Source organism: Rana temporaria, chromosome 1 (assembly GCF_905171775.1).
Source record: "Rana temporaria chromosome 1, aRanTem1.1, whole genome shotgun sequence".
Lineage (NCBI taxonomy): Eukaryota > Metazoa > Chordata > Amphibia > Anura > Ranidae > Rana > Rana temporaria.
In genome coordinates this window covers 162636653-162653731 of record NC_053489.1, presented here as the reverse complement: position 1 = coordinate 162653731, position 17079 = coordinate 162636653, and the positions used below count along the sequence as shown (strand labels likewise).

Genomic DNA, 17079 nt, shown 5'->3' with positions numbered 1-17079 from the left:
CTACTACTTCTATATTCAAAGGAAACTACTAGCAACAGAATTACCAAATAATACAGCTGCAGACAAAAAAGGTGTACAAAGCCAATAGTGACAATTATAATAAAGGTGTTGCGCTTATATTAACTAAGTTGCTATAAGTACAAGTGCAAATTGATACCTGGTACACACCCTAATTAGGAGGTATCATAACGTGCAAAATTAATGAAAACCAACAATAAAAATAAATAAAATATATAAATCAATAAAGTCCCGCTTAGTGTCAGCATGAAACCTTCAGAGAAAGCAAACTTCACAATCACTGGAATATGTGAACAAGGAAACTAGTCCTAAGCTGTATTCAATGCAATGTACTTCACCCCCTGGTTCTCTTATTCATTCAGGGTGGTTCAGCTCATGTCAGGAGAAAACAGAAAACAGACATAGTGCAAAAACGTATGTGCAGATAAAAGAAAAAACTTGGCAATGCAGCGATTGCACTCACGATACACCCGATCAAAGAAAGCTCAGCTGTAGAATCAAAAGATGCCGCTCAGTGCTTGCGATCTCCTCAGACAGACGGATCTCCCATCGATCGCGTTACTATGCTCCTCCCCCACGCATTACGTCACTCGATACGTGACTTATTCATGGGGCAGATCCGTCTGTCTGAGGAGATCGCAAGCACTGAGCGGCCTATCCTGCTTCTAACTAATACACTGTTTTACTTCCTCCATCAGCTCATCCCCCACAGCTATTACCTTTTGTATCCATTGACTCTCCTTCCTATATTGTAAACTCTGAGGCCCCGTACACACGAGGAGACATGTCCGATGAAAACGGTCCGCGTACCGTTTTCATCGGACATGTCTCCTGGGAGCTTTTGGTGTGATGTGTGTACACACCGTCAGACCAAAATCCCCGCGGACAGAGAACGCGGTGACGTAGAAGACACCGACGTTCTCAAACACAGAAGTGCAATGCTTCCACGCATGCGTCGAATCAATTCGACGCATGCGCGGGATTTCGGGACGCTGGTTACACGTCATAACCAGCGGACATGTCCGATTAGGTGTACTAACCGACGGACATGTTTCCAGCGGACAAGTTTCTTAGCTTGCTAAGAAACTTTTGTCCGCTGGAAACCTGTCCGCTAGGCCATACACACGGTCGGACATGTCCGCGGAAACTGGTCCGCTGGAAACCTGTCCGCTAGGCCGTACACACGGTCGGACATGTCCGCGGAAACTGGTCCGCGGACCAGTTTCAGCGGACATGTTCGACCGTGTGTACTCGGCCTAATGAGCAGAGCCCTTTGATTCTTGTACCAAATTGTAATTTAACTGCCTTATCTGCCTTCATTTTGTTAAGCGCTCCGCAAACTGTAGTAGCTATATAAATCTAGTATAAAATATATATATATATTTGTACTTATTTTATTTAGCCAAGACATCCCCTTTAACAAAGTGACTAAAAAATAAATAAAGCCCAACTCCGGCTTACACTTTTTAAGTTGAAATGCTTGGTCTGCATGTATGAAAAATCTAAATAAAGGCATGCGAAATAAAAAAAGAATACATATACTATATACTGCCGTTACAGCTATTAACCACATATAGTTATCGAAATACAATATGTTTCCCTATATTGGGTCTTATTATAAAAACTACCATGCTGAACATTTACCCTACAAAAAAGAGAAAAATGTGTATTATGAAATACGCACTTAGAAAACCTTTTACCAAGTTTTTTAGCTTGTGCTAGGTTCCACACTGTCCCCATTGTTGGTAACTAGCTTAGTACAAGCTGTGTGTAAGCCTCTCAGCTCCCTAGAGGATTACACGCATCATCTGTAATGTGCTTTAAAAAGGATTTACTTTTCATAATTTTATGAGATCATATTTATTTTACATAATATACATTGTTTGTGTGTCAGATTTTTGTGTGTCAGATTTTTGTAATCGTGTGACATGCAGTTTGCATTAATGGTCACAAATAAGTACTCCACAGTCTACATTGCTACATAGCATATTTTATCTGCTTTATTCTAAAAATAGCAGAAGAGAACAGAGCAACATAGGCATATTAATAAAGCAGTAAATGTGACTTTCAACAGACATTTACTGGTGGTCATTTGAACAGTGGCGGTGCGTCCATAAGGGCGCATTAGCGCCACCTCCTCTCTCCTGCCACCTCTCTATCACCATAGATAGATTCATTCAGGTGCTGACCCCTTTTCTGAATTACAGCAGCAAGGAATTCTTTGTAAGCACCTGATTAGAGCCATAGGCGCTCGCTGTTCACTCAGCGTTGTGTTAAGAAAACGGAATGAATATTCACATTCCTAATACTGAACTGCCTCTCAGCCAATCAGGTGCTCAGGTCTGTTACCTGTCACCTGATTGGCTGTAATGACAGGCGCTGTGATTGCACGCTGCCTATCAGGCGTCCAATAATAGCAGAGGATGGAAAGAGAGAACGGGAGAAGACATCGAGGAGCGTGAAGGACACCGCTCCCCCACCGAGACAAGGTAAGTGCCGGGCGGGTGGGGGATGCACACTGGCAGCATTTGATAGGCACAGTAGCGGCAATATGGGCACTCGCTTTTCATTCAGCGTTGTGTTAGGAAAGCAAATTAATATTTGTTTCCTAAGGCCGGGTACACACGAACAAACATGTATGGTGAAAGCGGTCCGTCGGACCGTTTTCACCATACATGTCTGCCAGAGGGCTTCTGTACGATGGTTGTACACACCATCGTACAGAAGTCCGCACGTAAACAATACGCGGGGCGTGTCCGCGTCGTCGCCGCGACGATGACGCGGCGATGACGCGGAGACGTGGGCGGGCCTGCCATTTAAAGGCTTCCACGCATGCGTCGAAGTCATTCGACGCATGCGAGGGACGGCGGGCGCCTGGACATGTACGGTAGGTCTGTACTGACGACCGTACATGTCCGAGCGGGCAGGATTCCAGCGGACGGTTTTAAAACACGTCCAGGAATATTTGCCCGCTGGGAAAAGGCCCGGCGGGCAAATGTTTGCTGGAATTCGGCCCGCTCGCGCCCACACACGACCAAACATGTCTGCTGAAACTGGCCCGCGGACCAGTTTCAGCATACATGTTTGGTCGTGTGTACGGGGCCTTACACTCACTGAACCGCCTCTCAGCCAATCAGGTGCTCAGGTCTGTTACCTGTCACCTGATTGGCTGTAACGACAGGCGCACAATTGTCAGTTAAAGCGACGCAATGCAGAATCGCAAAAAGGGGCCTGGTCCTTTACCTGCATTTTGGTCCGGGGCTTAAGTGGTTAAATACAAACTGGCTTACTTAATAAAGTTGTGTAAGAAGTAAAGTGCAGTAACCCATAGCAACCAATTGATTTTTTTATTGATTTTTTATGCTGCAGTCAGATTTGTCTGGAGCAGCAGGAAATGGCTCTTTGAAATAATTATTGATTCCAATAGTTTAGAAACCCTGATTAATTACTAATGTTCCTCACAAGTTAAGCCAGGGCAGGCAGGCTGGTAGGTACTGTACATATGTATCACTTGCCAGCTTTGTCCCGGCCGTATGTACAGGGCCTCATTCTCCTTATCCATTCAATTATTATTTTCCTGCTGACTTTTTTTTCGTCTCCATTTTATTAACCATTAATACTTATTATATATAAGCCACACACTTTATTCCATTTGACGAATTAAAGAATATTTTTTTTTTGCAGTAAAACTATTAATTATTTTTAAACTAACACCAGTCAAAAAAAGAAAAATTGTGTTTTGTTATCTTTCTTAACCACTTCAGCCAGGAACTTTTGGCTGCTCAATGACCAGGCCATTTTTTGCGATACGGCACTGCGTCGATTTAAAGTGGTTGTAAACCCACTTTTTGTACTTTTACCTACAGGTAAGCCTATAACAAGGCTTACCTGTAGGTAAGGAGAATATCTCCTATTCCCCTCGCAATGCGCCGCTGCGCATGCGCAGGAGGGATCTACGGCGAAAGGACCGGCAGCCGCCGGACCTTGCCGAGTTTTAAATTGCGCGCGGGAGTGACGTCATCGCCGCTCCAGCCAATCACAGCGCTGGAGCGGCGATACCCTGAAGACACGCCAAGGCAAGATGAAATCTCGCTCGGTGTGAACCAGGTAAGTGCTACACACCTCGTTCCGAGGTAAGTATTTCATAAAGAGCTAATATGCGATGCATATTAGCTCATTATGACTTTTCCCTTACAGGAGGAAAAAAAATATTTTTTTTTCATGCGGGTTTACAACCGCTTTAACCGAAAATTGCACGGTCGTGCAATGCTGTATTCCAAAAAAAAAATCGACGTCCGTTTTTTTCCCCCACAAATAGAGCTTTCTTTTGGTGGTATTTGATCTCTACAATTTAATTTTTTTGCGCTATAAACAAAAAAAGAGTGACAATTTTGAAAAAAAAAACACAATATTTTGTACTTTTTGCTATAATGAATATCCCCATTTTTTCCCCTCAGTTTAGGCCGATATGTATTCTACTACATATTTTGGGTAATAAAAATTGCAATAAGCGTATATTGATTGGTTTGTGCAAAGTTATAGCATTTACAAAATAGGAGATAGATTTATGTCATTTTTATTATTATTATTTTTTTTACTAGTAATGGTGTTGATCTGCGATTTTTTATCGGGACTGCGACATTATGGCAGACAGATCGGACACTTTTGATACATTTTTGGGACCATTTACAATTATTCATCGATCAGTGCTATAAAAATGCACTGATTACTGTGTAAATGTCACTGGCAAGGAAGGGGTTAACACTAGGGGGCCATCAAGGGGTTAACTGTGTTCCCTAGTGTGTGTTCTAACTGTGGGGGGAGGGGACTGACTATAGCAGATGACAGATCGTGGTTCCTAGCTAGTAGAAACTCATGATCTGCTTCTCCAACAGGGATTTGTGTGTTTACACACACGCCCCTGTTATGCCTTTCATGCCCGCGATCGTGCGTGGCAGGCGTTCATCATGATCGCCAGCCACGTGCATCGGCACCCCCGCAGTGCAGCGGACGTACAGCTACAACGGCTCGCGGGATCGTGCCGGCCTGCCGCAGTATAATAACAGCGGCTGGTCAGCAAGCGGTTAAAGTGGATGTAAACCCTCACATATACCCAGTGAAGTGAACAGCCTCAGGTGATACTCAGAGATGAAACAAATCTCCCTACATAATTTTTACATGTATATCTGCTGTCTTCACCTTTATATGTTCTTTAGAAAGTGCACATTGTGTTAGACATTTTTTTTCCCTGTTCAGCACTGGGAGTGAAGTCTTGTTATACACTGTGTGACAGCTGATTGGAGGAAAGGCACACACCCCCCTCCACATTAGCAGAGAAAGGAAGGAATGTGCTGTAAATAGACCAGCTCTCTGTTAATCTATGTATAGCACCCACCCTACACAATTTTCAGCTGCTTTTATCTCCTGTGTTGAAGAACTTATCAGAAGTTATCATGCTGATAACAGAAGAATGGAGCAGCAGAAAGAAATGGGACTCAGGGCTTTCAAGAGAGATAAGAAAAAACTACAGATATATGTTCTTAGGTCAAATTTCATGAATCAGGTTTACATCCACTTTAAGTTTAATTGTCTAAAGATTGCAAAAAAAAAATAATTGTCAAAAAATTGGTTGAAAAAAATAAAAAACAATATATGTATTACCATGTTATCTTAAAGCAGAGTTCCACCCAAAAGTGGAAGCTCCGCTTATCTGTTCCCCCCCCCCTGGTTACACATTTGGCATCTTTAATGGGGGGGGGCGGATACCTGATCCCATTTCCATGTAAGGTGACCGCGGCGACCTACGTAATTTACAGCCTCTCCTCCTTTCCCCTGCTGCCTTCTAGGAGACATACACAGGTCCCAGAAGGCAGGTCGACCATTCAGAGAGCACAGCGCTATATGTGCATGCGCAGTAGGAAACAAGCTGGGAAGCTGCAAGGCTTCACTTCCTGTTTCCTTTGTAAAGATGCTGACGCCTGCATATTAAAAGTCAGCAGCTCTACAGTATTTGTAGCTGCTGACTTTTTATAAAAAATGGTCTCCCACAGTACAAAGAACATGCAATCGTTTTAGTAAATATAAACTGCTAAATACCTTTTCTCATCAGCAGTATACAGTCTTATGACTTTCTATCAGTGTCTGGGTAAAGCTTCTAGGAGTCGTTATCATTTTGCACTGACTGTCTTCTAAGGCTGCATGATCCCTAACCCTCTGTCTGGACAGTGCTGATTGGCCCTGTGCTGATCACATGCACTCTCCCAAGAGAAAAAAAACTCTAGCAATACACACCAAACTGAGCATGTGCTGCTTGTCCCCTATCCTCTGTCTTATCAGGGGATAGATTGGGGACTGTGGAAGAAGGGGAGAATCAGAGAAGATGGGATCAAACAGCCTTTTTATACAATGTAGAGGATTAACCCCTTAGCTTCCACAGTGAGTATAACAAGCATGGTTTACTGCATATACAGACCGATTTTACTGTTGTGGGTTTAGTAACACTTTAAGTAATGACAAAGTTATTGCCGAATAAACGGAGGCTCTGATCCATAGGGGTGAACAGGTGTAAGAGGTGAAGTGGTTCAGATAGAAAATGCCCCAGTATATTTCTATGCCCCCCAGTGCCCAAACACCCTGTCCCCTGTCACCGCCGCTGCATCCAGGACAATCCACCTTTCCCCAAACGTCTGGGTTGCAAGGGGGGGGGGGGGTACAGAGAGCCACCAGAGGTATACGATCCTGCTGTCATCAAATTGCTGAAAGGAGAATAGAGCAGATGTATGTTGTGAGTTGTGTGTGTGTGTGTGTGTGTGTGTCTGTGGACACACACAGCTTGGTTCATGTCCTGGATGGGAGCAAACATGTATGGGTGTCCTCTTCTGAGCCATTAGCTAAATGAGCTCCTGCAAACAGGCAGGGGATCCATCAGTTTGGGGACTTACCAGACGAGATGGAAAGGAACTTTTTTTAAAGAAGAAGACCAATCTTGTGTAATTGTGGACCTCCTCTTCTGGAAAAAAAACAAAAACAAAGAGTTTAGCAACATGTTAAAGAACCTATACAGTGTCAAAGAGGGCAGGTACATTGGATGACTGCATGACTGAGTATGCAATATCCAAAATTTGATCAGAGCTAATCTGGATTTTGCAAATACAAGAATTTATTCTTACTTTTGTTGATTTAAATTCGGCCCTAAAAACAGTAAAATTAGACTGGAAGATTAGACAAATAATAGATCAACTACACTGTAGTGTAATAGCCCCAACTTAGTAGTTCATTTATACATAACAACTCTGTTTGATAGTTGTAAAATAAAGTTAACATATCATTCTTTAACCACTTCCTTACTGGGCACATATACCCCTTCCTGACCAGGTGAAATTTCAGCTTGTGGCACTGCGTCAATTTAACTGACAATTGCGCGGTCGTGCGACGTGGCTCCCAAACAAAATTGACGTCCTTTTTTCCCCACAAATAGAGCTTTATTTTGGTGGTATTTCATCGCCTCTGCGGTTTTTATTTTTTGCGCTATAAACAAAAATAGAGACAATTTTGAAAAAAAAACAATATTTTTTACTTGTTGCTATAATAAATATCCACGCCCTCTGTTGAAGTTCGGATGTGACGAAACGCGTCAGGGCGTGGCTACGACGGCGTATCCAGGAAGTTGTGAAGAGTGCGTTCCACCGCTGTACCATCCCTATCAGACCAGGCGTTCTCGGCAGCGTGCATCCAGCACAAGCGCGACCCCCTGTGTGTGGAGGAGAGCGGTGAAGTTGACTCTTTATTCTTATGCTCATTTACAAGTAGATATATTGTACGTAGATAGGAAGCGGGGTGTGATATCATACGGGATTTTACTTTATTAAAGCGATATTACACTATTTTGGTGCCATTTGTTTTTTTCTATGAACCCCTGCTTGGAGTTGTTTATAAAATCCTTTGCTGCTTCTGGAATGAGGTTGGAGGTCCGATCATGATGATTTATGTCAAGGCTATTTTATATTGATCTTCTGGTGAGTTTAAACCCCAGAGGGGAAGTGTGTCTCACGTTTGGTGAAGATTGGAAATCGGTGGAGGGTTTACTACCATTCCTTGAAAAAACATTTCCGTTATCATCTTAAACTTTACCTGACTCACTGATCTATGGACTTTTTTTCCAACATCTTTTATCTATATGTTTATGCATAGCGCTGTTTTATCACTTTTGAACCTTTATATACTGGTTTTATTTGATTGATACTTTGTTTATATTGCTATAATAAATAGGCCAATTTTTTTTAAAAAACATTTTTTTTCTCAGTCTAGGCGATACGTATTTTTCTACATATTTTTGGGAAAAATAAAAAATAAAAAAAATCACAAGAAGCGTCTGGTTTGCGCAAAAGTTATTGCGCTTACAAAATAGGGGACAGAATTATTATTATTTTTTATTATTTTTTTTTACTACTAATGGCGGCGATCAGCATTTTTTTCGTGACTGCGACATTATGGCGGAGACATCGGACACTTTTGACACATTTTTGGCGCCATTCACATTTATACAGCGATCAGTGCTATAAATATGCACTAATTACTGTATAAATGTGGATGGCATTGAAGGGGTTAACACTAGGGGGTGAGGAAGGGGTTAAATGTGTACCCTAAATTGTGTTCTAACTGTGGGGGAAGGGGGGGTGACTGGGGGAGGTGACCGATCTGTGTCCCTATGTACAAGGGACACAGATCGGTCTCCTCTGTCCCCTGACAGGACATGGATCTCTGTGTTTACACACAGAGCTCCACGTCTTGTCCCTGTAGCCGCCGATCCCGAGTCCCTGGCGGACATCACGGCCGCCAGGCACTCGCATCGGCATCTCAGCGATGCGGCGAGCACGTGCGCGCCGCCGGTTGCGCGCGCAGGCCGTCTTTTTACGGCCTGTTAGAGATTCAGAACCACCCCGCGGCCGTATAAAGTCGTACGGCCGTCGGGTAGTGGTTAAAGGATGGCAAAATGTCAACTCCAAGAAGACTTTGAATTGTTATTTGCCAAGCTTGGTTTGGTTGATATCACAGAAATAATGAAGCATGTGCAAGGATGAGAATATTACATTGTATGATCCTTACGTAAAGGACACAACAAATTATTTTATGCCCTGTCCATTTCTTGTGCAGATATGGAGCAACGGCATGAAGTCAGCTCTCAGGAGTCCAAAGAAGGCCTTACCTCTAAATCTGGTGAGCAGAGGAGAGATACCGAGACTAAGAAAGATGAGTACAAATGGAGGTTAGCACAGTTCCTGGGGCCCGACCAGGCAGACAACCAGGAGTACCAGAGTGATTCCAACTCTGCAGAAAGTGTCTGCACAGAGGACTTTGCAGTAAAGTTCAAGCAAGGAATGGTTGAACCAATTGCTTGTGGTGGGGACAAGGAAGATGAACAAGGAAGACATTTTGAAGATGATTCTGAAAACGTGTCTCTCTCCCTTGCATTATGTGAAGGCACGGGGGACCATTTTGCCCTAAATACAGCAAGGAGAGAAGATATCTTGCAGCAGTTTAAGGAGGAGCTAGAAGATGACTTGCAAGCTGCTCTTAAATTCAGCGCAGAGGAGACGGTTGCACTGGAGCACAGGAAAAGGAGAGACAGCATAGAGTCTCTAGGGGGACAGATCTCAAGAATGAGCCAAGTATATACTTCTGAGCCTTCCAGCATTCACAGTTTGGAGATTAAGGGTTCTATTGTCAGTCATTTATCTTCAAACCGTGAATTTCAGGTTGTCAGGGAAGATCAGGTGATGGATAAATATCCAGAGCAACAAGATCATGTTCCCAATGTATCTTCACATGATACACCTTCCTTTTTTCCAAAAGTAACAATGAGCTCTGAAACTCATGTAGGTAAAATGGAATGTATAAAACCAGACATTTCGAAGGACCTTAATCATACGCAAGATATGTCCTCTCAAATAGACACATTGGATGGAGTCTACACCATAAGATCTGAAGACAATAAAAAATCCTACACAGAGGTTGTCACAAAAAATGAAGGTCATCTGGAACCTGATGGCTCCTGCGCTCTCCCAAATTATAGGAGGGACATAGATGGATCAGCGGTAAATCTAATTTCTGGTGAAAAAACATTTTTCAGTGAAAGGGAAGTGCTACAATCCAAAGAAGAGAGCAAACAATTATACTCCCAGCTAAATACAAGTGGTACATTCAGTTTAAGTAAGTCTTGAAATTTAATTAATTTAACATCAATCCTTGTAAATGTGTTTACCTGAAATAAAAGTGTAACTCCCAACTTTAAAAAAAAAAAAACATACTAAAGGCCCATACACAGGATTGGACTTTCCGACAACAACGGACGTGTTTTATCGGACAATCCGACCGTCTGTAGGCTCCATCGGACAACTGTTGTCGGAAATTCCACAGACAAATGTTCACTGTGCATGCTCTCAAACTTTCCAACAACAAATGTGTTACGGACGGATCATCTGATTGTGTGTACACTAGTCCATCGGACTAAAATCCAAAGTACAAACACGCATGCTCAGAACTAATGCTAAACATCAGACAACAATAGCAAAAGTTGCCCAAAGGGTGGCGGTAAAGAGCAGAAAAAACATGTGATTTGGTGAATGTTGGCTGAAAATGTTCTGCCGTGTGTATGCATACCAAGTTCACGGCCAATGCCCCTTTGGACAAAAAGCCACAGAAAAGTCAAATGGAAGTCTGATCGTGTGTATGGGGCTTAAGGAGAAATGGTGGGTTGTGCTGGGGGATGAATTAATTTGCTGGTGGGGAGTTTGATTGGGAAAGGAGAGAGGAGGAATATATGGCCATGACTTGTCACAATTGCCTATTTGTTGCCTGTATAATTTTACAATTTCTTGTATATTGTCATGATTGCCAGGTTGTTGTCCTTATTTAGTTATAATTGCCTGTTTGTTGCCCACATAGTAACAATTGTCGATTGCACAATGCACAACATTGTCATGTTTGTGCATTTTTTTTGCAGCATATTGGCTGTTTTCTGCGCATGTATTGTAATAATTTGCCTGTGTATTGAAACTGTTGACTGATTTTTAGCTGTGTATGATATACAAATGTCCATTGGGGCCCATGTAGGTCTGTCACTATCAAGGCATATTATCCTTATGCTTCACTGCGGTGCACTGTGTGTGCCACAATTAAAACCTTGGTTTTTATTTTATTCAGCACACAGATAATTGCCCATTTTTCACTGTGGCACACTATGTATGTAGCTATCAAAGCTTTATTTATTTTTTATCAATGTGTGCGTATATAATATACAGTATACTGTATATTGTATTATAAAACTTTCAGAAAAATAAATTTGTCACTGTTGTTCGCCGCCAGTAGAAAATTCACTAAGCAAAGAATACCTTGTCATGTGTAATGAAATTTTGAAAATTAAGAAAACTAAATTTTTCCTGAACATAATAGGATAATTGAAGTGAGTAGAACTTAATCTCATTTACTAAGCTAGATGAATTTTCACCTGTTTTAGTAAATGAGATAAAGCTGTGCCGACTTTAATCTCCAATTATGTCTAGGCCAAAATCCAGTTTTTGGAAGTTAGGGTTAGCCAGGGGTTACCAAGGGGGTTAGTCGACTTGCAGCTGTGTGCATGTAGCTTAAAGTGTATGTAAACTCTAACAATATTGTTTTTGTATTTTCTCTCTTTTGCTAAATAAACCATCAAACAAATTATATTATATCCCTTTAACGTGCGCAAAAAGAAAAAAAAATGTGTTCATCCAGCCAGGCCCGGATTTACTCCCTTTGCCGCCCCAAGGCCGGGTCCTTCAATGCCGCCCCCGCCTGCGCAGTACAGGGAGGACATGCTTCCGAGAACCATCTCATCTCCTCTTCCCTCTGTTTTCTCTCCTCTCACCATCCGTGACATGACAGGGGGGAACTCCCGAAATGAAAGTGAAAGTGTCCTCTCCTCTCAGCTGCAGTGCCGCCCCTGCACCCACTGCCGCCCCGAGGCCTGGCCTTGTTGGCCTTGTCTGGAATCCGGCCCTGCATCCAGCCAGAAATCTTGTGTGCTGACAACTTCCTGTACTTTCTGCTTATGGTCTTTTATCATTAAGCACTGCTTCCTGCCACCTCTGTGAGCTACAAAACAGCTCCCCTTGGCATGAAGAACAGAGGAAGGTGTTATATAGTCCTACCACATGGTTACGTAGTGCTAACACACTTCCTTTCCTAGGGTGACAAATCAGTATGGCTGTTACCTTAGTACAGAAAGCGGGTTAATGGCGGGATTACCAGGTTAAAAAAAAGATTTAGGAAAAAAAAAAAAACCTCATGCAGCCACCACATCTAAGGACTGGTAAGCTGAAATACTATACATTTTTGCTCTTGGGTTTAGCTACATTTTCTGGGTGTCATTGTAATGTGTGACCACCACTGACAGGGTCCATGCACACTGGCCTTAAAAAATGCTGCTTCTAGAGGAGTTTTACATTTTGCCTCTAGAAGCATCTTAATGTTATCCTATGGGTTTGATTTACTAAAACTGTAGAATTCAAAATCTGGTGCAGCTCAGCATAGAAACCAATCAGCTTCCATATTTTATCTTCAAAGCTTAATTGAACAAGCTGAAGTTAGAAGCTGATTGGCTACCATGAACAGCTCCATCAGATTTTGCACTCTCCAGTTTTAGTAAATCAATTAGCATTAGGATTAAAACATTAGGATGTTTTGAGGCATATTTTAAATTCAGTGTTCAGAGGCAAAAAAAAACTTCTGATTTGCATTTTTGAGAGGAGTTGCTAAACTCTTGGAGTGGTGAGTGACCACCACTGTAAGTAGTTCTTCGCACTGATCACCAATGTTAAGGGCAGTCTTCCCACTGTCCCCTCTATAAATAGATTTTCCCTTAAGCCTCGTACACACGCACGGTTTTCTTGGCAAGAAAGCTGCTGGCAGAGCTTTCTTGCAGAGTAAACCGTGCGTGTGTACGAGGCTTTGAGGTTTCTCGTCAAGAAAACTGCCCAGAATCTCGAAGAGAAAAATAGAGAACCTGTTCCTGCCGAGAAACCCGAGCGTGTGTATACTTACCTCTCCATGGAAACCCACGCATGCTCGAAATGACTTTGACACATGCGCAGTAGCTTCCAAGGAATAGGTAGGGTGAAGCAAGATGGCGGCGATGGCATCAAATGTGACGAGCGCATGCCGGTCGTACTCAATGACGTCACCGCGTTCGTGCCATTTAAACGAACAGCGGTTTATTTGAATGGAGTGTGTGTACACTCGGCCGGCAAGAGAATCTTGACCAAAGCAATATCCGCCACCATGTAAAAGATAGCCTCTCACCTTAAGATGTCGACCTTAAAAGGTCACAGGGCATATCAATAGTAACCACAGGTTTAAACTGAGACGTCCATGGGAGAAAAGGCTGGCAACTCAGGATAGCACATTAAATCTTTTAAATTTTCAGCAGTGTCATCCACCATAGAAAATAAAAGAAAAAAGAGATCTAGTGCACTCTGGTGCGAAAAACTTTTATTTAAAAGACAAGTAACAAATGTAGACTCACATGTAGTGACACTCTGTTCGCCGAGTGTCAGCTGTAAGAGCGTGCAATGAAAGTGTTCTTTCCTGCCCCGCGCTGAGGAAGTCCCGCCCACGGGACGTAACACGTACAGGGGGAGGAGCCACGCAGGACGTCACCTACGATCGCCGCTGCCTGCATTTCATTGCACGCTCTTACAGCTGACACTCGGCGAACAGAGTGTCACTACATGTGAGTCTACATTTGTTACTTGTCTTTTAAATAAACGTTTTTCGCACCAGAGAGCACTAGATCCCCTTTTTCTTTTATTTTCTATGGTGGATGACACTTCTGGAAATTGAAGAGATTTAATGTGCTATCCTGAGTTGCCAGCATTTTCTCCCATTGACGTCTCAGTTTAAACCTGTGGTTGCTATTGATATGCCCTGTGACCGTTTAAGGTGGACATCTTAAGGTGAGAGACCATCTTTTACATGGTGGAGGATATTGCTTTGGTCACTTTTTTGCACTTGCACCATATGCCGATTTATGGATTGGAGTTTTGGATTTGTCACTCTTTATGGACTTTTTACTCGCATGGACTTTTTTCTTATATGAATTTTTTCTCTCATTTATATTCATTGGCCCAGATTCTCATACATTCGCGCTGCTCCTGGGCAGCGTAATGTATGAGCTCTACGTTACACCGCCGCAGGTCTACAGGTTTAAATCCTGATTCTCAGAACACTTACCTGTAAACTTGCGGCGGTGTATCGTTAGATTGCTCGGCCCAAGCCCGCCCAATTCAAATGGGGCGGGCACCATTTAAATAAGGCGCGCTCCCGCGCCGAGCGTACTGCGCATGCTCTGTCGGGTAAATTACCCGACGTGCATTGCGCTAAATGACGTCGCCCCGACGTCATTTGCCTAGATGTATACGTAAATGGCGTCCAGCGCCATTCACGGACGTCTTACGCAAACAACGTAATTTTGATTCAATTCGACGCGGGAACGACTGCCATAGTTAACATTGGTTGCCCCTGCTAATAGCAGGGGCAACCTTACGCGTCGGGTACGCTACGCAAACGACGTTAATTCGCTCCGTCGACCTCGCGTATGTTCGGGAATCGCCGTACTTACCTCATTTGCATAGACGACGGGGAAAAGCGACGATGCGACACCTAGCGGCGGGAAAAAAAATTACTTTTAAGATCTGACAGCGTAACAGCCTTACGCTTGTCAGATCTAATGGGTACCTATGCGCAACTGATTCTAAGAATCAGTCGCATAGATACCCGGGGCCAGATGAGGAGTTACGACGGCGCTAATGGTGTTGCGCCGTCATAACGCCTTCGAGAATCTGGGCCTCTGTTTATATTATATTTATATTTTATATTATAATACATTCTCTACATTTGCGCTGCACTGTTTTCTCACTTGTTAGTCATTTTGGAATTTTTTATGAATTTATCCATAGTGCTGGCTTGCATATTTAGTTTTATATACTTTGTTTTATTTCTAGCGCTGAATACTTTTTTACTATTTGGCAAGAGAATCTTGCCAAGAATCTCGTCAGGAAAAACAAAGTTTTTTCCTGACATGATTCTGGGCTGTGTGTACAGGACTTGAGACTTAACAAATAATAAGGGTTCCTGTGGGGTAAAAAACAGTTCCATGCTAAACTGTAGACCTGCAATGCCGAGCATGCAGGCTTCTTTAGAGTCTAACACTGCATTGTTCCAATAACATAATTTTCTCAGCCTGTGTTTTTTAGAGTGCACTCACACTGGCAGTTTTAACCAATGCTGGGCATGGTTCACCCCTTTGATCCAATTTGTTTGTAAGGTGCTCCAAACAGTGTCCCTGATTAGTGTGTCCAGGTAAGGTTCTCAGGACCACTTGGTAGAGGTGGCCCTGTGCATGCTTCACTTGTGGCAGGTATGGTTTGCTTCAGTGTGAGTGCAAACCATGCCTGAGCACAGAACTCTCCATAGATGACTGTGCACAGAAGCAGAGATCACTGTGGTCTGGTTGGCAGAGGTGATGGATACAAGTGGGCTAAGGTACACTTGGTTATAGTGCAGACCAGTGGGGAGGGGGGGGCGGGGGCAATTGAACTTGGGCAATCCCAGTATGAGTGCACCCTTAATAATACACACACAGTCTTATTCACTTCTCGGACCAGATCTCCAGACTAGCCCTCCCCCAGTTCTCCCCCTTGGAAGAGTCTTGAGCTCATATTGGTGACCTGGATGGTGTGCATAACATTTTAATGAATCCTGCAACCTTTTCACAGGTGTAAATGAAGAAGTCCCAGGTCGGATCCATGAAGATTCTACTCTGAAGGAAGACCATACGGCCTCTGCAGCATACAAACTTGTGGCTGGTATGTGTGTACATGTTTCCGGTATAATTCTCATATATTTGCAGAACACTGCTTGAGTGTCAAGCTAGGGATATGCACTAGTAGAGTTTCTAACAAAAATTTGTAAACCCACGCCGCAACAGCGAGGCACAATATGACAAATACGGTGTCCCTCCGCTGTTTGCATAGCATTAAATTGTGCCCGTCAAATGGTATCTCCCGTCAAAAAATTCCTCCTGTGATGTGCGCATGCGCTATGGTGACGTCACGCCAGCTGATCGGGAAATCAACTGGAGTGCCCTTTCGTTCTGCGCATGCGCAGGCACTTTTCAACAGGGGGCACAAATCGATAGAACCCCGGGTTCACACTGGTATGGCACGACTGTTGTACGACTGTTGATCCGACTTTGCCCTGCGACATCGGTCATACATCGGTCCTACTTCCATCTGACTTGAATGAACAGGGTACGATTTTGCTCCAACTTTGAGATAGTCTGACTTTTCTTTTTACCAATCAAAACAATCCCATCATGACATAAATTCATTTTCCTGCTGCTGTAATCACCATGTCGGATGTCACAAGTTGGATGATTAGGATAACTTTGATCTGACTTCAAGGATATTTAATGGACTGAAAACGAACCGAAGTCGAACCAAAGTAGTAGAGGAGCGTTTTGAAAGTCGAATCGACTTGTGTCGGACCAGTTAAGACGGCTATCAAAGTCGGAGCATATTTTGCATCAGTGTGAGCCAGGACTATCAAATGAAAACTACATATGTTAGAAATTTGAACGTTTGAGAAAAAATTTCCATCATACTCCTTCAAATTTTCTTGTCATTGTTACATACATAGTTACATAGTTGGTGAGGTTGAAAAAAGTCCATCAAGTCCAACCTGTGTGTGCGCTTTTAATTTCAGTAATAAATTGTATATCCATGTATTAAGGTCGTTTAGGTGTTTTGAAATTGTCAATGCTCCCTGCTGAAACCACTGCCTGTAGAAGAGAATTCCACATTCTTACCGCTCTTACAGTAAAGAACCGTTTAGGCAGTTTAAGGTTAAACCCCTTCTCTTTTAGTGAATGGCTGCGTGTCTTATTAATCTCCCTTTTGCGGAAAAGTTTTATCCCTATTGTGGGGTCACTAGTACATTGAAATCATATCCCTCTAAAGCGTCTCTTCT

At 43.0% G+C, this 17079-nt stretch overlaps 1 protein-coding gene across 2 annotated transcripts in view; it reads left to right on the top strand.

Moving 5' to 3' along the window:
• The window catches only part of LOC120932662 (trichohyalin-like), a 165472-nt gene that overhangs the window by 51298 nt on the left and 97095 nt on the right, over positions 1–17079 (top strand). Inside the window, exons 5-6 of one of the 2 annotated variants that reach the window (XM_040345205.1) lie at positions 9172–10227; positions 15828–15917. In XM_040345205.1, coding sequence (XP_040201139.1) covers positions 9172–10227; positions 15828–15917 — 1146 coding nt within the window. The remainder of the gene's footprint in view (positions 1–9171; positions 10228–15827; positions 15918–17079) is intronic. The other variant, XM_040345214.1, reaches the window with a different exon arrangement.